At 37.5% G+C, this 22,260-nt stretch overlaps 1 protein-coding gene across 1 annotated transcript; it reads right to left on the bottom strand.

The window, feature by feature from the left end:
• On the bottom strand, nucleotides 1-579 carry LOC145998387 (histone-lysine N-methyltransferase SETMAR-like). The gene has a single exon (XM_083134792.1). The coding sequence runs from the start codon at nucleotides 577-579 to the stop codon at nucleotides 1-3; it is 579 nt and encodes a 192-aa protein (XP_082990918.1).
• Between the last annotated feature and the right edge of the window lie 21,681 nt (nucleotides 580-22,260).

Raw genomic sequence — 22,260 nt, 5'->3', positions numbered from 1 at the left:
TCAAGGTCTCACAGTAGCGTGCGGCGTTGATGGACTGTCCTGGTTCCTTGAAGTTGAGCAATCAAAGAACACAGACGCCATAACTTTCCCCGCAGACGGTTGCGTCTTGAACTTTTTGGGACGTGGAGATGAGGGGTATTTCCACTGCATCGTGGAAGACTTTGAACTCGGTTCAAAATGATGGTACCAAGTTTCATCCTCAAAAACAATGCGCAGCAAGAAGTCGTTACCTTCCAAATGGTAACGTGACAAATGTTCAATGGAGCATCCCATACGCTCCAACTTTTGGTCCTCCGTCAATACCCTGGGTATCCACTGCGCACACACTTTATGATAACCCAGAGCTTTCACAATTTTGTGAGCAGTACCATAACCCATGTTTAACTCGTTCGCTATGGATCGAATACTCATGCGTCTATCTGCAGATATTGCCGCATTCACCGTTTCACACATGTCTTCTGTGGCAACAACATGGGCTTGACTAGGATGGGGATAATCAGTGGTTTGTTCACGCCCCTTCCGAAACATTCTTGCCCAGTCCACCACTGTTGTTTTGGACACGCATGCATCACCATACATGGACGTCCGCAGGAATTTTTCCAGGGAGGGGCAAGGAAGGTATTTTTTCCAGGGGGGCCAACATGGCATATTTTCCCCAATAATAGTGTTCATCCCTCAAAAAACATTGCTTAAATTTGAATTTATCATGTTCGTACAATAATTAACACACATTATTGTGGCTGAAATTAAATTATATGTGTGAAATATGTAATTTTTGGTTCACTTTCGTTTTCCAGGGGGGGCACGGCCCCCCTTGCCCCCCCTTCCGGACGCCCATGTCACCATACACGTCTTTCATACGCCGGTACACTTCAGCTGGTTGACAACCTTCGGCACTCAGAAACTGGATGACAGCACGCTGGTCCTGTTTGGACGGATTGGGGATGTTGAACGCCATCTTTCACTCGTTATACCTGCAAAACGGAAACACGTATAAACAACATTCCTACACCCAACACACAGGGACATTAGCCATTACAAGTAGTATAAAAGACGATACTATAAACTCAGGAAAGGAAGAGCTCCCCTCATGCAGATTTGCTATACTTAAAACTTGCTCAACATGCCCATATGAGTTTTTTGCTCTAGTGTGGAACCCCGTCTAATCCAAGATTTTTGTAAAAATGCCCTCAAATATTTTCTGAGAAAGGAAGAGCTCCCCTCATGCAGATTTGCTATACTTAAAACTTGCTCAACATGTTCATATGAGCTTTTTGCTCAAGTGTGGAACCCTGTCTAATCCAAGATTTTGTAAAAATGCTCAGATTGATTTGCATATACTTACAAAAAGCACTTCTGAGAGATTGTTGTCCATAATCCTGTCAAAAATGATGGCCATACTTAAAACTAGGCCAAGATACACATACACATATTCAGACACACACCCATACCCATACACACACACACATACACATATTTACTTCCGGTTTAAGTTCAATTGGGCACCAGGCTCAATTTGCATATCTAGTATTAAGATAATATAATTTTTCTAGAATTGCTCCGTGGCTCTCTCATTTCTTACATCATAAACATATGATTTTTCACCTATGAGAATAACACTACATATGGTGTCATCAGGTAATGCCTCATGGAATTCACAGATAATTTTAATGTTTGTCCTGTCATTCACCACAACTTGTTTTCTTTTTGAGGTGTTGATGACAAACATGGGTCTCCGTGCTTTGAATTCATCTGGTGTGTAATACATGTCAGTATTGCCAGTAGTAGAAAACAGTAAACAAAATTTGCCTGTTTTAGAGATATTCCAAAAAAATATATATATTTGATAAGCAACAACAACAGGGCCATCTATGTGCAAATGTCTGAACTCGGTGAACACTTGGGAACAAGTCAATTTTTTTCAATATGTCAATATTTTTAACTCTTTTTGCCAGTAATAGGGAATGGTAGTAAGCATTAGACAAAGTACTTTGGAGCCAAATATGCCTTTCTTAAGACGTCGTATATTACTAAAATATCTTTAATTCACATATTTCTCATACCGCCATATCTTGTTCTATTAGGCATCTTCAAGAAAATTGAAGATTAGTGAAAATTAATTGAGTGCAACAGCAAAAGAGGTACTAATAGGGCAAGCATACAATGATATGGGGATATGTGAATTGTTGGTTTCTTCGATTCAGATAAATGGATTGAATTGAAACTGGGATATTTTGCATTTTTTTATACAAAATCTGATATTTGTTACATCCAGCTTGTTTGTTGTAATCTATTCATATTTAGAGTTAGGCCTATATCTGTCCAAGTTGTTATATAAAATGGCATTAGGTCAGTGCCTTCTGGGACATGCATGTCTGTGCAGGTATTTGTGCTAGGTCAGTGCCTCTGAAGGCCGCTGAAGGACTGCGCGGATCAATACTCGGTGCAGTTTCTCAGATTCTCGCACGAGGAGTTGTGGGATCAATATTCCCTGCCCGGGCAGTTCTATTCCCGCCAAAGTGGTTCTTAAATATAAAATTCAAGAACTAATTGACATAGAGCTATGCAGTTTTTTTGTCTGTACTGAACCCAACTGATCCAGCATAGAATTTTGATTTGAATCCCAGGAAATTGTATATAAATACCAAAGCCAAAAATATTAAGTGTATACACACATACATATATACATACACACACACAAAGCACAGTGCTGAACCCAACTGATCCAGCATAGAGTTTTGATTTGAATCCCAGGAAATTGTATATAATAAACAACAACAAAAATGCCAAGTCAAAAATATTGTAATCAATGCAATAAGAATATATCCAGCTCTAATTGGGCCAGACACCAAAAGATTTGTAACCCGGACAAATACAGAACTCCCACAAAAATTTGCCCCAAATGCCATAGAAAATACAGCATGCAATACTTCACATATACACATAAAAATACTTGCTCTGCACAGTCATCAATACAACCATCCACATCTGGTCTGAAAAGGAAGCATGAAGCACCTGTTAATGCTAGAGCAGCAAAGCAGCCACGCCATGAACCTATCCATAGCAGTTTTAAGGGCCAATTAAGAGATCACCGGTTTGTATCAGAGCCAAGATGTGGCATTGAGAATTTTTTGAACAGTATAAATTCTGATCTGCAGGCAATTCTTAATGCACAAAATGGCTCTTATAAACTGTCCCTTAAATTGTTTGTACAATATAAGAAACCAAATGGCACAAAATTTATACAGCCCCACATAACAGAAACTGTACCTGTATATTCAAATGCAAATTCAGACAAAATAATAAGCAGGTTGATAGATCAATTGAATATTAAACACTCTGAATTTGCAGCAAAAGAATCAGGATGGAGCCTATGCGGTTCATCACACAAGTTATATGTTAATATTTCTGAATTCAGCCCATTGCAAGGATCTACATATGTGCCATTACCTGCAAATATTAAAAACAAAAGAGCCGTGGTCAATATTGAAAATACCGACCAGAAATGCTTTTTGTGGTGTATATTAGCTGCTTTGTTTCCAGCTTCAAGAAATCCTGAGAGAATAACTTATTACAAACAACATGAACATGATTTTGATGAGGCAATGGAGGGTTTAGAATATCCAATGTCTGTTCAGAATATTGATAAATTTGAAAAAAAGGCCAGGCATATCAATGGCAAACAATTATCTATTAATGTATTTATTTGTTCCACTGGCAATTGCCCGATAGCACCTCTCAGAATCAGTACAATTGATGATGATTCTGCTGTTCCGATTGATCTGCTCTTAATTGAAGGGGATGATACATACCATTATACTCTGATACATAATCTTGAAGCTTTAGTCAGAAAACAACTAGACAAAACTCATAGAATATTTAAGTTGTGCAGAAGATGTTTAACTGTATTTGATGGTAAAAAAATAATAAAAGGGGTTCGGGAAGAGAATGCAGAAATTGCTAAAAACAAGTTAATTGAGCATCTGAAATACTGTGGCAACCATAAACCTGTTCATATGGTGATGCCCAATCCAAGTGAAAATTGCAAATTCAAAAAGTTTGAAGCCTTGTTGGAACACCCAGCATATATTGTCTGTGATTTTGAATCAAATCTCAAACCTCTTGCATTCTGCAATCCAGATCCTGAAGAATCTGCAATTACACCATACCAGCTACATGAACCTTCCAGCTTTTGTTATATAGTTATACGGGATGGTGTAGCTAGTGAGCCATACTTATATATGGGACCAGATGCCATCAAAATATTTGCACATAGAATAGAAAATGAGTGCCGTGACATAGCATCTAACATCTTATTAAAATCAAAGCCTATGTTGCCTTTAACAGAGAAACAGATTGAAGATTTCAACAATGCAGAAAAATGCCCGGTATGTGATTCTGAATTTTCAGATACAAATATCAAGGTGAAACACCATTCTCATACAGATGGTAAATTCAAAATGGCCCTGTGTAATAGCTGCAATATTAAGATCAAGAGACCAAGATTTGTCCCCATATTTTGCCATGGAGCATCCAATTATGATTTCCATCATCTGATCAGGTACGAGGGGTTTGACAAGCAGAATTTAAATATTTTAGCTGAAAATGATGAGAAATATATATCTATTAGCAAGATAATTAAAGTTGATGGTGTTCCTATTCACATAAGATTTCTTGATTCTTACAGATTTTTATCTGCTAGCCTGGCCATACTGGCCACTCAATTATCTGATGATCAATTCAAAATCACACGTGCATTGTTTCCAAATCAGGACCTGAAATTAATTAGGCGGAAGGGTGTATATCCATATGATTATGTTACAGATTTTTCTAAATTTGATGAGTGTTCTTTGCCACCACAAGAACAGTTTTACAGCAAAATCAGAGGATCTGGAATTACTGATGATGATTATCACCATGCCCAGTTGATGTGGAACAATTTAAAATGCCAGACATTTGGTGATTATCACATGGCATATTTGAAACTTGATGTGACCCTCTTAGCTGATATAATACAGGCATTCAGAAAATCTTCTATGCAAAATTATAGACTGGATCCAATATATTTTTTCAGTGCCCCAGGTCTAGCATGGTCTGCAACGTTTTTAAACACTAACATGCATTTGGATCTGATCTACGATCAAGATATGTATCTGTTTATGGAGAAAGGTATAAGAGGAGGGATGGTGCAATGTTCCCAGAGATATGCCAGAGCAAATAACAAATATATGCCTGATTATGATCCAGCACGGCCATCAAATTATATAACGTATGTAGATGCAAACAGCCTCTATGGTCATGCCATGATGGATAAACTGCCATATGCAGGGCTTGAATGGGTTGAAGATTTCAATATTAAAGATCTTAAGAATTTTGATGACAGTAACTATGGCCTCATCTTAGAGGTTGATCTGACAATTCCTGATGATTTGCACAATAAATTTTCTGATCTGCCCCCAATTCCCGAGGTTCAGTGTTCACCTGGCTCTAAACAGAAGAAGCTCATGATGACTCTGGAGCCGAAACAGGGTTATGTCTTATATTACAAAAACCTCCAGTTCCTGATGAAACATGGTGTCCAAGTAACCAAAGTTAGAAAAGTTTTGAGGTTCAGGCACTCAGAATGGTTGAAACCATACATTGATACAAATACAGAGCTTCGAACATCTGCAAAGAGCCAATTTGATAAGGGCTTGTTTAAATTGATGGTGAATTCAGTGTATGGCAAAACTATTGAAAATGTCAGAAAACATACCGATGTTAAAATAATTACTGACCCCAGCCTGAGCAAAAAATTGGTTGCAAAGCCTAATTTCAATTATAGAAGAATTTATGATGAGCACATGGCACTTTTCAACATGAAAAAAACAAAGATCAAATTTGATAAACCTATTTATGTAGGGGCTGTGATATTGGAATCGTCCAAATTACATATGTTAACATTGTATTATGATGTGCTGAAACCTTTTTATGGTGATCGTGTAAAATTATTGTACATGGACACGGATAGTTTTATTCTTGATATTCAAACAGAAGATGTTTATCAAGATATGTCACAGCCTGAATTGTTTCAATACTTTGATACCAGTGAACATACAAGAATTCAACCCCACAACAAAAAGGTGCCTGGCAAGTTAAAAGATGAGACACTTGGTGATGTTATTGTGAAATTTGCTGGGTTAAGTGCCAAGATGTACACTTTTAAAACATGTGGTGGCGCTGTTGCCAAAAAGGCCAAGGGCATTGGCAGAGTAACTGTTGAAAAAGATCTCCAATTTGAAGATTATGAAAATTGTCTCAAATCCCAGAGTTCAATCAAAACATCAGAAAATAGAATTCAGAGTGTGGATCACTTATTGACTTCAAATATTGTAAGAAAAGTGGCCCTGGACCCACATGATGATAAGAGATGCATTTTATCATGTGGCATACATACTTTACCATGGGGTCATTGTGATTTGAAAAATCAATGCCCAATTACAGAGCATGATTTGAAATAAATAAACATGCCTATGAACTTATTTGGGTTCAAAAAACAGGCTATTATGGAGCTGCCAACACCACAACCCTCTTCTGATATAATATCTAAACTGAGTGGCTTGTTAATTATTCATCTGAACAGCATACTTACAGATGTTGATGATGAAACAGGCAAAATATTGTACATATTTAACAATAATTTAAATCATTACCAATTACCTGTAGGTGGGCAATTGCAATTTATTACAACCCCTGAGGGTGATGTCAAAATTTCAATAGGGAGAAATATTTACAGAATTAAGCACTCAAACATGATTTCTGGCACTGTATATACTGTTTCTGCTGGTGACTGCTTATATATTGAGGTCCCGGGATCCTATGACAAGCTTATACCCTTTTTTATAGAATTAAGAATCAGATACTCTATAATAAATAACCACTAAAACAAAAATGCCTAATGATATATTTGGCCATACAAGACATGAAGATCACAGTGATGAGATTCTTATGCTTGATGTCAGAGTCAAGAAATTAAGAAGTGATTTACAAGCTTTGCAAACCACACTCAATGCCAGTCTTCAATTAGAAATTACAAATCTGCAATCACAATGCATGGACCCTCTTCTTAAAATTGATTCTGAACTCAAAGTGCTGCTTCAGAAATATACTGATCTGGCCACATTAGATAATTTTCAAAGTTTAGAAGAAGCTGTAGCAGCTCTTCAAGCCAAATTTAAGACCCAGGCCACCAATTCTGAGCAATTGAAACAGCAATTGGAAGAGCAGATAAATAATGTCCAGACACAGCTCCAAACAATTGTCAAAAGCATAAAATCACAAGAAGATTTTGATCTAGTGATTTCCATTCTAAAAGAACAGATTCAATCACTCCAAATACCTAATCTGGATCCTCTGCACAATGCCATAGCCGAGGTTAAAGAAAAAATTGAGACACTTGAAAATTTTATGAACAATTTGCCATCTTCTGATGCTTTGAGTGCAATAACTCGGAGTGTAGCAAATATTAAGCTGCAACTTGAAACATATGAAGATTTTGGAAAAATTCAAAGTACCATAACCCATCTTGAAGGTACCATAGCAGCAGTGCAAAATGATTTGGCAAATGTACTAGAATCCCGATTGCCTGGGATTGTAGATACACTTGTCAGTGTCCAGCACCAAATCACAAAGCTTGAAAACCTCAACACTGAATCTGAGCTATCTCATTTTCATCATTTGATTGATGATATTCAAACAAAACTTGAAATTTTACAACAATCCACACCCACTCAGGCAGATATAGCCCTCCTCCAAAATGCTATGCAAAATGTGGCTGATGCTTCTGAATTAAACAATGTGAAATTGGCACTTGAATTTTTGCAAAATACAGTATCAAATCTTCCCACATCACAGGAACTTAAAAATATTAAGAGGGCAGTGAATAGGATATTGAAATCAGAAGATATCAAGAATATCCAAGCAGAGATCAAACATCTCACTCAGACAGTGGCCATTCTACCAACCAATCAACATATTAATGAACTGCATGCCCTGTTTGAGGATATCAGAAGACAGGTCCATGATCTTACTGCTCAAAATTCAAAATTGGCAGTTGTTGAAAATTTGCAACAAATTGTAGCTAATATCAAGCAACAGCTAGGGACCATGGAATCCAATCAAGCAAATGCCCTGTCTGTTTTTGCCACCCAGCTTCAAGAGATTGTGCAACAATACAAGAAACTTGTTGTGGACATAAAAATTAAGCCAGGCCATGATGATGTTGTTAGGACCATCAATGAGCACCTTGAATCTGTAACAAGCAGATTGCTTACAGCAGAAAAGGAAATAACAGGCATAATCGAGAATCCAAAACATACAGTAATTCTTGAATTGTACAGCATCCCCAACAAAGAATATGATTCACCATTTACACCAGGTGGCAAAATATATATGCTGTCCCCTGCACAATTTTATTACCAATTTTTTGTTGGGGGCACATTGAGACCAATCAAGATCAAATATTGGCTTCAACCACAGGCACACCACTACCCCACCTTATCAATAACAAATGCTGACAACAAAGTGAAAATCACCAGTGTAGAGTTAGAGGATTTTACAGATCCCAATACATTAGAAACAGCCTATACTGAAGATGATGGCACTTTGGAATTTAAAATACAAATAGGAGACAAATTATATTTAGAAAATCCTGCAGTCTCAGCTGCTGAACACCCCATAGTTGCAATATTTTTGTTTACATATTATGTCTAGACAAATTATTGTTGATGAATTACACAGACAAGCCAGACATAATTTTAAGAGACTCCCAGTAGTCACAAAGGGCATAGATGATTTATGGCAGAGCGACTTGATTGAAATAGCAAGTGGGCAGTTGAAAAACTTAGACAAAATCAACAAGGGCTACAAGTATCTACTCACTGTAATAGACACATTTTCAAAATTTGCCTGGGCTGTGCCACTCAAATCCAAGACTGGAAAATGTGTTACAGAAGCCATCAGGACAATCATCAATCAGAGTGGAAGATCCCCGCGCTATTTGCAAACAGATAATGGCAAAGAATTTTATAATTCTGTGTTTCAACAATTTATTAAAAGCCAGGCAATAAAACATTACTCGAGTTACAGTGATCTCAAGGCCTCAATTGTAGAGAGATTCAACAGAACCTTAAAAAATCTTATGTATAAACAATTTACACTTCAAGGTAATTATAAATGGCTTAATATTCTTCCAGAACTTCTACATAAATATAACAACTCGGTCCATTCCACAATCAACATGAAACCCTCTGAAGTAACTTCATCTGATGAGCAAAAATTGATCAGAACTGTTTATTATCCTAGATACCAGCCAACAACAAGAAAGGCCAAATACAAGGTGGGTGATCAAGTAAGAATCAGCAAATATAAGCACTTATTCAAAAGAGGCTTTACAAGAAACTGGAGCACTGAATTATTTACAGTGGTTCAAGTTAAAGCTGGGACCCTTAACACATATATAATAAAGGATCACCGAGGAGAAATTCTCAAAGGCAGATTCTATGAACAAGAGCTCAGCAAAACTAAACAGCCTGACACATATCTCATAGAAAAAATCATCCGCAGAAAAGGCAACAAGTTATTTGTCAAATGGCTAGGACTTCCAGAACACAGCTGGATCGATGCAAACAAAATAATAATATGAGCACCTGGGATGTTATAAAAAGGCTGCCAGAACCTGAACAACAGAATAAGAGAAATGGCAACTTGCTGCCTGATAATATTAGATGTCTTATTGTTGGGCCATCGGCTTGTGGTAAAACTACACTAATGATTGATAATTTTTTATTGGCACCCAACTGGTTAGACTGGAAAAACAGGCACTTGTATGTTTTCTCTAAGAGCTTGGAACAATTAAAATATCAGCAGCTGATGAAGCTATATGATGGATTGGATATTGCCACTTTTGAATCAGATGTTAAGCCACTTCATGAATGTCTCGATAATTCTGTTGTTGTGTTTGATGACATTATACTGGATAATCAAAACAAGGTTAGAAATTTCTTTACACAGGGCCGGCACAAAAACATTGATTGCTTCTACCTGGCACAGACTTTTTCTAAAATACCGAAGCAACTGATCCGAGACAACAGCAATTTTATATGTGTGTTTCATCAAGATCATACCAACCTCAAACACATACATGATGAATATGTAGGTGGGGACCTGAGCTACAATGATTTTTCCAAGTTTTGCAGCAGGTGCTGGAACCAGGACAGTTATGGGTTTGTCACAATTGATATGACAAGAACACCCAATAGTGGCAAATACAGAAATAAAATCAACAATTTTCTAGACATTGAAACATAAATAAATAACCATGAAAAGGCCAATTATTGATGATCTTAAGTTAAGAGATTATCTTGTAAAAAGATTTAAGGGATGGAAATCAGAGAACCGGGGAATTTATGAAAAACACAAACAGAACAGCCCATAATTGATGCTATTAGTGATTTAGGTAAGAATATCAAAACTGTTACAGAGCAAAATCAAAATTTGATCACAGAGCTTGTGCCTGTAGCTGCTAGGAACATTTTAGATTATCCATTCACCCCACTTTCCAGTATTCATACACCTAGTCCTATTGCTCCTCGAAGAATTGAAGCTACTCAGGATCCTATTGAATTGGGTCTTCTTGCACAAAAATATTTAACCACACCTAAAGACAACAAAGATGAGGTGTTTGGCTTATATGCTGACACAGAGCTTGATGGTAGCATCATACATAGAATTGGCAATTTCAGAGTAACATTTATGGGGGATGATCTGATTGTTTATTCAGAATCTCGTCTCGGAGAAAAAGGTGCTTTTGTTAAGTATCCCGGAACACCTGGATTGTGGGAATTGATGACTCGGAAAAGGCCTGGCAGCTATACAGATCAAGATTATGAATATTACAAAGAAATATTAATAAAATCAGATGCTCTATACCAGAACAATGATCCCACACAAAAAAGAGTCAAGTCGAGCAGTGGAGCAAAATACAATAATTTAATCAAGCCCATATGGTCACAGATCAAGACAGGTAGTGGAATCAAACAATACAACACCCTGCCTAAAGAATTTGTGTGGGTTGATGATGTCAGGAAACTTGTAGATAGGTTGCTGGTGATAGCTGGGGAGGAAAATGCTGGCAACCACAATTTTTACAATGAAAAGGTTGGAATTATGGACATGATAAGCACCAAATTATCTAATTTTATAGTGAATGACCCTAAGGGGATTGGATATCTCATAAAAATTATTAATACTCTACCCCCCAAATTTTGGAATATTTCTGAGGGTCGGGGGTTGGTTAATGACATTATAAACAAGCTGCCATTTGAACTACACATTCCAGGCTATCAGTATTGTGGTCCAGGCACAAAACTGGATCATAGATTAAACAGAGTTGATCCTGGTGTAAATCCCCTAGATGCTGCTTGTAGAGACCATGACATAGCATACAACACACATACTGATCTTGACAAGAGACATGTTGCAGACAAGAAATTAGAAGAGGCTGCATTTGGTAGATTTATAAGCAAAGATGCTTCTTTAAGTGAAAAAATAGCAGCATTGGGGACCACCATAGCTATGAGCACCAAACAAAAACTGGGGTGGGGGTTGTGAATATGTATATAATAAACCTACAATGAAGGCCAAGGGTGTTATGTATCAAATACCTTATGCAGGTCTTAAATCTCTTAAAACTATTGATAGTCTTTTAACCAAAAAGCAGCGCAAGAAAAAAAGCTCTTGTATTGCAAAGGGCCATGGTATGAAATTGTTGCTTAGTACCCCCCAATTAAAAAAATTACAGCAATCAAGAAAAAAATCACATGTAGGTGGATTCATATTTACTATCCCTGCCATCTTAGCTGCTCTCGGGGCTGTTGGGAGCTTGGCTGGGGGATCAGCCGCCATAGCAAAAACAGTAATAGATGCCAAGAAAAATAGGGCAGAATTAGATGAATTGAAGCGCCATAACCTGGCCATGGAGAAAAAAGGCAAAGGTGTTAAGAGAGCCATGAATAAGTTTAAAAAAAACAAGAGCCGCTTACAAACCAAGATATTGAAGCTTTAATCAAGCCACTGGGCATCAAACATTTTAGGGGTGTGTACATGTCTGATTCTTTACCAGAACAACCACTCAACAAAGAGTGTGGCATTGTTAATTTGGATAAGTACAAAAATCAGGGCACTCACTGGATTTGTTATCTTAAATATTTAAAAAATGAGGCATTTGTGTTTGATTCATTTGGAGGTATTCCACCTGAAAATTTAGTAAAATATCTAAAATCAACTAATCTTTATTACAATAATGCCCGTGTTCAAAACTTCAAAGATGTTAATTGTGGACATCTGTGTTTATCTGTTCTCAGATATCTGTCTCAAATAAATAAACCATCAATTGAAGATTTTCAAAAGGCCTTGTGGTATTTAAAACATCATGGGGGTATTCCATCTCACCAGCCAAAATTCAATATTGAAACTTAGATTACATGATGATATAGTATATCCCAAAACAATAGCTCTCAGAGCATTTTATGGCATGTACTTGGTCCCTAATATTACACACCACAACAACAAAATTGCAGTAGGGGATCAAAAAATTGTCATCACTCCAGGGCAGTATAATCTGTCCACTCTAAATGCTCAATTACCCAGAGGTGTAGTATTAACTCAAAATTCTGTCACTCACAGAGTAGAGATTGTATCTGCTACAGAAACAGTGGATCTGGGTACTATAGGAGAGCTGTTAGGCTTTGAGAACAACACAAAACTTGAACCAGCCATCAAACACACTGCTATTAATATACCTAAATTCTTAGCCATAGAGACTCTGAATATTCACTGTAATGTGGCTGAGGGTATGATCACCAAATCAAATGGCATAGGCACTCACAAACAAACCGGCATCATTGCAACATTCAAACCTAATTCTGAATTCATGGAGCCAATCATCTACACTCCATCCCCAACATTATATTTTCCTGTGTGCCATAATAGAATAGATTACATTGAGTTGATGGTCACTAATGAAAAAGAAGAATTAGTTGATTTTGCTGGAGCCACAACAACTGCAATCATAGAGATTAACATTTAAATAAAAATACATACAATGGAAAATATTGAGAGTTATGAGCTACAATCATTCCCTCCAAACAGGAGGACATTTGCAAATTTAAATCAACCCAACACAGAGATTGAGGTTGATCTTGATGTAGGGGATGGATTTATACACCCCCACAGAGCAGATCTATACATCAAATTTGATGTTGTAAAACTCGATGGAACAGATTATCCGGCAAATTCAAATATAAGACTTGTAGACAATTTTGTGCCGCATCTGTTCTCTGAAATTGAGATCAGAAAGCATGGTGTTGTTATAAACAGAGTGGATTATCCCGGCATTACCTCCACAGCTTTGGCCACATTAAAATTATCCAAAACCGAGGCTTCTTACTACAAAATAGGTGGATTTGAGCAGTAGCGTACGCAGGATTTCGTCAAGGGGGGGGGTTATTTCTAAAACTTTCTCCAAATTCACATTACCTTTGATTTATTATACTTTAATTAAATATTAATAATCACAATTAATTAATAATACTTATAATTAATTAATTAGCTGAATTACTACTAATAATACTACTAATGCCACTACCACTATTATGTAGTAGAGATCTACATGAATATACCATTTATGAAAACAATAGAAAGAAATTACTTTCTAATCATTCAATTTTTATCAAATCCTGGGAGCATTATTTTGTTTTTGTTTTTTGTCTGGTCAACGAGGTGAGACATTTTAAGGGTGAAGAAAATCCATAAAACAAGAAAATATATTAAAATAAATTGAAATAATTAAAGTATGGAACTCATCCAAGAAGCTGCGGTGGTCTGATCTGACAATCACGCGGGAGATCCGGATTCGATTCCCGAAATTGGTTGGAATTTTTCCTGCTTCTTCCCCGCATAAATGTCGCCGATAATTCACATCTGGATTGTCTCACTGTTCTTACCAACAAAATATTTTCCAATAGTTAAGCTTATTGTCGTTTGAATAATTGTCTAGTCAACAAGGTGAGACATTTTAAAGAGAGACATTCAAACGTGCTGCGGTAAATAATACAATGGGAAGGCAGACTGGTGACTGTATTCTTGTCCGCCTAGCCTTTGTCTATACATTAGCATCTAACAACGAACCAAGGACTTTCTTTAGTTAATTCTCATTGTTCACACAAAAAAAAATACATGTTCTTTGAACACTGGCGTACGTAGAGGCATGGCCGATGGTTAGAGGCACATACTTTTGGTAAATAAAAAAGCAAAATTTCAGTATAAAAACAGAGTCAATTTCGGGTTCAAAAGCTGTAAATAAAATGAAATTTCGCTGTTATAGCGGTGAAAAAGCGGTATATAAAATTACATTTTGGTTTTAAAAATGTGAATATAATCCCAATTGATTTAAAAACTGCACTATTACACAAAATAAACATATCCCTTCTAATAGCACATTAAATCATTACCAGAATATTAAGTTTATTCCTGTATAGAGGAGTCCATTTTTGCTTTTCAAATATTTACAGCAAAATTAATCAATTTTACGTGAATTGCATAACACACAGGATACTTCAGACTTCAGAAAGTGTCGCGTCGGTATATAAACGGTAAATTTCGTGTTTAAGAGTCTATTTCGCATTTTGCAGTTCATTTGGCATCATTTCGTGACAAAACAGGGTAGGAAAATGCACCTCACACCTTTCAGAAACCTTAAAAATTAACATTGCAATGTATTATTTCAAATTTCGTTTTCTTTTTGTCAAAAACTAAATATGCATGCCTCTACCGATGATGCTACAGCCCCTACCAAAATTTTGAGAAAATCAGAATTTTCAAATAAAAATCCGTTAAGAACTTTAAAAAATCAAAATGTGTAAATACGAAACCTCTTTTAAAGTGAGTCCCAATTACCATTTTTGTCTTTGAATACAATTTTAATAGACTGAAAAGCTCCAAAAATACGAAATATTTTATTATGCATCCTGCCCTCCAAAACGAAGCCATGTGTTATCCACATTTACTATTCCGGCCCCTCCCCCCCAAAAAAAAAGCTGCGTACGCCAGAGTATTGAACATTGTTGCAACTGAAATACAAAACATTTTATTTCTCTTTTAAATCATAGTTACCCTCATATTTCACTTTCAAGAACTTGTGCTTATTTTCAAGGCATCACTCTGAAAGATGCGTGTGCTTGGAATGCTGTGCTTTTCTCCATGTTACATGGAAATAATAATTCAAATTATTATTATTATTAGTGGTAGTAGTAGTAGATGTAGTAATAGTAATAGTATTGTGCCAGATCTTTGACTGTGGTAAATTGGCCATTTAAAATTTTTTCCACAGCATTTTTCATAATATTTCACAAGCTCAAGGGGGGGGTTTAAACCCCGTAACCCCCCCCTTGCGTACGCCACTGGATTTGAGGCTGGTGATAAGATATTATCTAAGAATCACACAGTGCTGTTCCCCATGCGCCTATTGCCAGGATTCTTCTCAGATTACAAAGATATTATGTGGAAGGGTGGGTTAAGAATTACATTTAGAAGAGCTGCCAATGATAATAATGCTTTGATGAGGTACAGCACATTAAACCCTACAGGAGAAGCTCTGCCCAATACCCTACCTGATGAAGGCAAGTGCATTATTCAGACTATGGAGCTAAGAATCCCTGTTGTTGAATATGAGGCCAGTTATGCTCTTAAACACAAAGCAGATATAGTAAAAAATCCACAGATTCTTCTACAATTTTATACATATCAATGCGTACAGAAGCCCGCATCTGGCACATATTATGAGTTTGATGCTACAAATTCATTCTCCAGTATACAATATGACATGCCTGATTTTGTGGTAGTACTGTTTCAGACTGGAAGACACAACAATCAGGAAAAAAATTCAAGTAAATTTGATAACTGCAACATCAAGAACATATATCTTAAAAATGGCAGAAATGAGGTATTTCCTAGAGAAAATTATAATTTAGACATGTCCAAGGATGATTTCCTCAAATTATATGAAGCATTTACAGCATTCAAACGGGTCACTACTGGCAATACTGACATGTATTACACACCAGATGAATTCAAAGCACGGAGACCCATGTTTGTCATCAACACCTCAAAGAGAAAACAAGTTGTGGTGAATGACAGGACAAACATTAAAATTATCTGTGAATTCCATGAGGCATTACCTGATGACACCATATGTAGTGTTATTCTCATAGGTGAAAAATCATATGTTTATGATGTAAGAAATGAGAGAGTCACGGAGCAATTCTAGAAGAATTATATTATCTTAATACTAGATATGCAAATTGAGCCTGGTGCCCAATTGAACTTAAACCAGAAATAAATATGTATATGTGTGTGTATGTGTGTGTGTGTATGGGTATGTGTCTGAATATGTGTATGTGTATCTTGGCCTAGTTTTAAGTATGGCCATCATTTTTGACAGGATTATGGACAACAATCTCTCAGAAGTGCTTTTTGTAAGTATATGCAAATCAATCTGAGCATTTTTACAAAATCTTGGATTAGACAGGGTTCCACACTTGAGCAAAAAGCTCATATGAACATGTTGAGCAAGTTTTAAGTATAGCAAATCTGCATGAGAGGGGCTCTTCCTTTCTCAGAAAATATTTGAGGGCATTTTTACAAAAATCTTGGATTAGACGGGGTTCCACACTAGAGCAAAAAACTCATATGGGCATGTTGAGCAAGTTTTAAGTATAGCAAATCTGCATGAGGGGAGCTCTTCCTTTCCTGAGTTTATAGTATCGTCTTTTATACTACTATTACACACTATTGGACAAACAATATCCTCCTACACACTATACCAATAATACATGGAACGAACGGGTTTCAGTTGATCACCCCTTATATATACATACCAGGTGGGCTGAAAAGTTCGTAGGCTAACATAGTAAAAAATATTTTTTTGTCAAAATTCGATTTTATTATTCAATATAGTTGCCTTCGAGGGCGATACAACGATTATAGCGGTCATACAATTTTTCGATGCCATTTTTATAGTACGGTTTCTCTTTAGCCTCAAAATAGGCCTCAGTTTCGGCGATTACCTCTTCATCAGTGCTAAATTGCTTTCCAGCGAGCATTCTTTTAAGGTCTGCAAACAGGAAAAAGTCACTGGGGGCCAGATCTGGAGAATATGGTGGATGGGGAAGCAATTCGTAGTCTAATTCATATAATTTTGCCATCGTTTTCATTGATTTGTGACACGGTGCATTGTCTTGATGAAACAGCACTTTTTTCTTCTTCAAATGGGGCCGTTTTTTCGTGATTTCATCCTTTAAACGCTCCAACAACGCTATGTAATAATCGCTGTTCATGGTCTGGCCCTTTTTGAGGTAATCGATGAATATAATACCATGCGCATCCCAGAATACTGATGCCATAACCTTGCCAGCCGACTGTTGCGTCTTTCCACGCTTTGGATTCGGTTCATCACGTGCAGTCCACTCGGCTGACTGTCGATTGGACTCTGGAGTGTAGTTATGGAGCCATGTTTCATCCATTGTAATATATCGACGGAAAAATTCGTGTTTATTACGGTTGAATATCGCTAAACATTGCTCCGAATCATCAAAACGTTGTTGCTTTTGATCGATTGTGAGCACGCGCGGCACCCATTTTGCACACAGCTTTCGCATGTTCAAATATTCATTATACAATATGTCCAACACGTTCCTTTGATATTTTTAAAGTCTCAGCTATCTCGATCAACTTCACTTTACGATCATTTAAAATTATTTTGTGGACTTTTTTTATGTTTTCGTCGGTAACAGCCTCTTTGGGGCGTCCACTGCGTGCATCGCCTTCGATGCTCATTTCGCCTCGTTTAAATTTAGCAAACCACTTCTCAACGGTTGATTTTCCTGGTGCAGAGTCCGAATAATGTTTATCAAGCCAAGCCTTGGCTTCAACAGTATTTTTTTTCGCCAAAAAGCAATGCTTTATTAACACATGAAATTCTTTTTTATCCATTTTTTCACAATAACAAAAACTGCTTCACTCACAATGCTATATCTCACGAACTAATTATCCGGCAGCTGTGAAATTTATACACGTATCTTTTGAAGGTTAGTACTAAGTATAAATCACATGGATTTAATTCTAGTAACGCCATCTATGAGTCAGCCTACGAACTTTTCAGCCCACCTGGTACATACATACAAAATGACGAAGGAGACAGTAAACCCTTACCACACAAAAAAGAAGACAATATTTCGCTGGATATACCGCATTTCCATTGGAGAAAGAGGATATTAATGTCTTCTTTTTTGTGTGGTAAGTGTCTCCTTGGTCATTTTTGTTTATCTACCCTTCCGGGGCACTTTTTCTCATCCTATTCCTCTGTGTGTGTGTGTAGATACATACATACACACAGGGCTGGCGCTAGTCATTTTGCCACCCTGGGCGGTGGCGGCAGATTCCGCTCCCTTTCGAGCCCCCCCCCCCCTCGTCATTACACAGCAACGAGAAATTTAAAAATCAATATATTCCTAAGTAAATCATCAAACTATAAAATAAATAATGAGACTTGTTACGCTATTTCAATACTATTAAGCACAATAGGATATCTCGCTCGACCTGTTGAACTTTAAGAAATGCGACACTAATTTTATATTATTATTATATTCAGTGGCGTAGCATGGGCATTTCGGGTGGGAACGCCAAGTCCGAAGGAAAGATCGGCCCTTTTTTGGTTAATAATTTACTTATGGAATTAGTCGCCACAGGTGTTGTTTATTTGCCTGAAGTCAGCTGGGTTTGCAATAAAGCATCATCATCCATGCAGTTTTTAGCTAGAAAATTAGATGCCTCACTATGCAACAAATGTTTTGAACTCTGGTGTTTTATACCTTTCGGCATGACACAAATCATTATAAAACCTACCTGAATCACAAGCCTCTGGACAACAGTAGACGTCATTGTTGTGAATGATCCAACTAATGATTGATTTGGTTTATTTTACTTCGCTTTTCTGCCACTTTTGGTTAATCGCGAATATGAATATGAGTGATGATGATATTGATGAAGGGACACTCACAAAGAACACCCGTGCTCACCCCGGGATTCGAATCAGGGGGCTCTGTCGTCTTGGCGCGCTGTGCAAAACACTGACACGGAGGTGGGTGGATGATCCAATTATCGTACACTCCACTAACGTAACAGTGCCGATTAGTAATTCAGACCACTGTTTATTACATCTTGAGAATGTTGATAAACATTTTAAAATAATTTTGTCCAGAGACCATTCGATGTTAAGAGTTTTCAAATGAATGCTAAACATTTCCATTGACACAATATTAAGGCTGTGTCCGAAAGCTGCAAGACCATACTTGAAGCGAGCATACTTCGAGAGCATACTCGCAGTGCGGTCTTGAAGCCTGGAAGCGGAAGCTTTTGAACTGCACTTCGACTGCAGCGCCAATACAAGTGAGGAATGCAACAAAAGTTGCTTCGAATTATCAAACATCGACTGTATGTGCCACTCTTGTTTTCCGTGAACAACACACACATGACTCGGCGTGCAGTTTATATAACACAGCACGTTATTAATTATAGAAATATGAAAGAAATTTGCTCTTTCAAATTAATTTTCACACATTCCGCAACATGCTTTACGATCGCGGGAAAAGAAATTGTTTTCTCACTTTTAAACACCTTCTCACTATAGAAGAAAGAAACCACGCATATATGAATAAAACCAATAAATAAAATTACATAGTATTTTAAAAACTTGTTTACTTACATTTCCACACAATGGAAGAACTGCAACTACCAGCTGATTGACTTCAGACGTCCATTTTTTTAACAAATGAAAAGCAAGCACAGATCGCAAGTGTGCACCGCTCGTGTGCTGCGTCCTCTGGTCTTGTACACTCGTTTGCTTGGCGCTTTCGAACTGCACTAGATGACGTCACTTCCGTCAAGACTGTACTTCAAGTATGTACTTTGTACCTTTTGGACACAGCCTAAGCAGTTACATAATAACGAAAAAATAATAACCCGCAAAACTATTATTTTTTTTTATTAAGTGGTAGAGCAGCCACAGGCTGAACTTCTACCACGAGGACTTCAGCAACTTATTTGACAAAAACTGTGTTGATCTTTTAGTTTTTAATGCACATCGCTGTTCGTGCGATAAAATATACAATGCAGTGGCCATTAAGAAGTGCTATTTCAGTTTGGTAAAGTTACGTCAGTCAATATTGCGTATTGTAGCAACACATAGCACGAGTGGCACGAGCGCGAAGAACCGGGTAGAAATTCTACCGCTGTCGTCTGCTTCAGAAGGCAGGAAGGGTCACGTGAACCAATCACGTAGCCCTCTGCTCCATACGCGGGCGTAAGAGAGAGCATTTGGGCGCGTGCTTTAGCAAGGAATATAGTGTCTTTTACGCCGAACCTGCTCGGCGTCCGGCCAGGAAAGGCATTGCAAAAAAAATGCTAGAACGAGTGTTGTTAGTGGAGCGTTGCAAGCGGATCGCGAAAAATAGCTATTATAATGCCATGAAGGTCAGACGTATATGAAATTAGTCAAGATTTACTTTATATTTACAGCATTTACGCATTTTTGAAATTTTAAATCTGGGAACGCCGGGCGTACGAGCGTACTATAACGCTACGCCACTGATTATATTTCATGAAAACTCTCTCTCTCTCTCTTAAATGTATTAACAAGTATTAGAAAGAAATGAAGGCTTGACTTCATATGTTTACCGTAGGTCTTTGATATATGATTGGATCTTCAAAATGTAATATTTCCGGATCTCCCGTGTGGCTGATCTAAGGTCTGAATTCATTCCTGCGTTGTCCCCACATAAAGCAGCTCTGGGGTTCACCCAGCCTCAAATTAATAGGTACCTGTGGGAAAACCTGGGAGGCATAGGTGGCCGGAGATTGGTGTTGATCACATCACCTCCAAAATGGCCGAGATTGAGAATGTGTGTGGCCCTACCCCCTACATCCCCTAAATATGATTTCATGACATGGTGGTATATGCACAGAGAACTTTACCTTTACCTTTGCATGTAATATTCTCTTTCGTATAATGCTATCTTGCACAAAATGGAAACAAGCGTGTTTCAGACATGATTGACAGAAGATAGTATTTTTATTAACCTTCATTTCCAAATAAACTTTGTTCGCCACTTGCCATGGTTACCGACAAAGTTAATAAATTCGAAGTTCTACACTCAGATTAGGTGCAAATCATGACCCTTTATCAGTTTAAGGTCTCCTTTGGTGTAATTGTTTTATTATAGCCGAAAGCACTTTTAGTTCATCTTTTAATTCAGTAGCCTTCATGTGTTAACATTCCGGCAAGTTTTCTACACTTTTCAGACAAAAGATCATGGCATGTCTTTATGCTTACTAATATCATAAAGAAATTTTAAAAAATCACTTTGATGTTTAAGCTGCTCAAATCTTTCTCTTAGAACTAAAATAATCGTCTAGGACCTGGTAATAAAAATGAACTCTGTACCGGTTTTGTGGATCTTCAGCAGTTACGTCATACGGAAACTGCTTCTTTTTTCGATTTCGGCCCTGTACAGAGTTTCCTATTTTATTTTATTTTTTCGAAGTCAGGATAAGTAGTTTAATGCATTTATATTTATTAACATTAATAGGTACTTATTTGTGATAAATCACATACATAACAATTTTTATAAACATGAAGTAGAGGGGGCGGCAGCTACTGTCGCATGCCGTCACAAAATCATGAGTTGTGCCCAGACAAAACAGACATCACAAACACTTATAACATCAAATTTGGGCGGCAAGAGCCGCAATGGCTTCTTGCTGCTGGTCGAGAGAAGGCGCCTGCCTTATGGTGTTCAATCCTTGTAATAGCACTATAAGTGCCGGGAGGACGTCGGGCTGTGAAAGCATTTGGATCACGTCGAGGAGGTTTTGTGGAGACGTCAGCGGTGCAATGGGCGGCTGGTAAATCTCCTGTCGAGAAGGCAGGGCACTGGATGGCTTTTGCCGTTGTGGTTGAGGCTTCCCATAGGTCCATCGAGCGGGTTTTGACCGGCGGAGCAGTGGTGCTGTCGTCGAGTTGGTTGAAGTGGGCTGCAGTTGGCGTCGAATGGGCCTTGACTTAGCACGTGTAAGAGGGTCCAATTGGGTCCCTCTGTCCTTTTTTAC

Source organism: Lepisma saccharinum, chromosome 14 (assembly GCF_977018435.1).
Source record: "Lepisma saccharinum chromosome 14, izLepSacc3.1, whole genome shotgun sequence".
NCBI classification, from domain to species: domain Eukaryota; kingdom Metazoa; phylum Arthropoda; class Insecta; order Zygentoma; family Lepismatidae; genus Lepisma; species Lepisma saccharinum.
The sequence above is the reverse complement of the archived record's forward strand: the minus strand, read 5'-3'. Positions and strand labels throughout refer to the sequence as shown.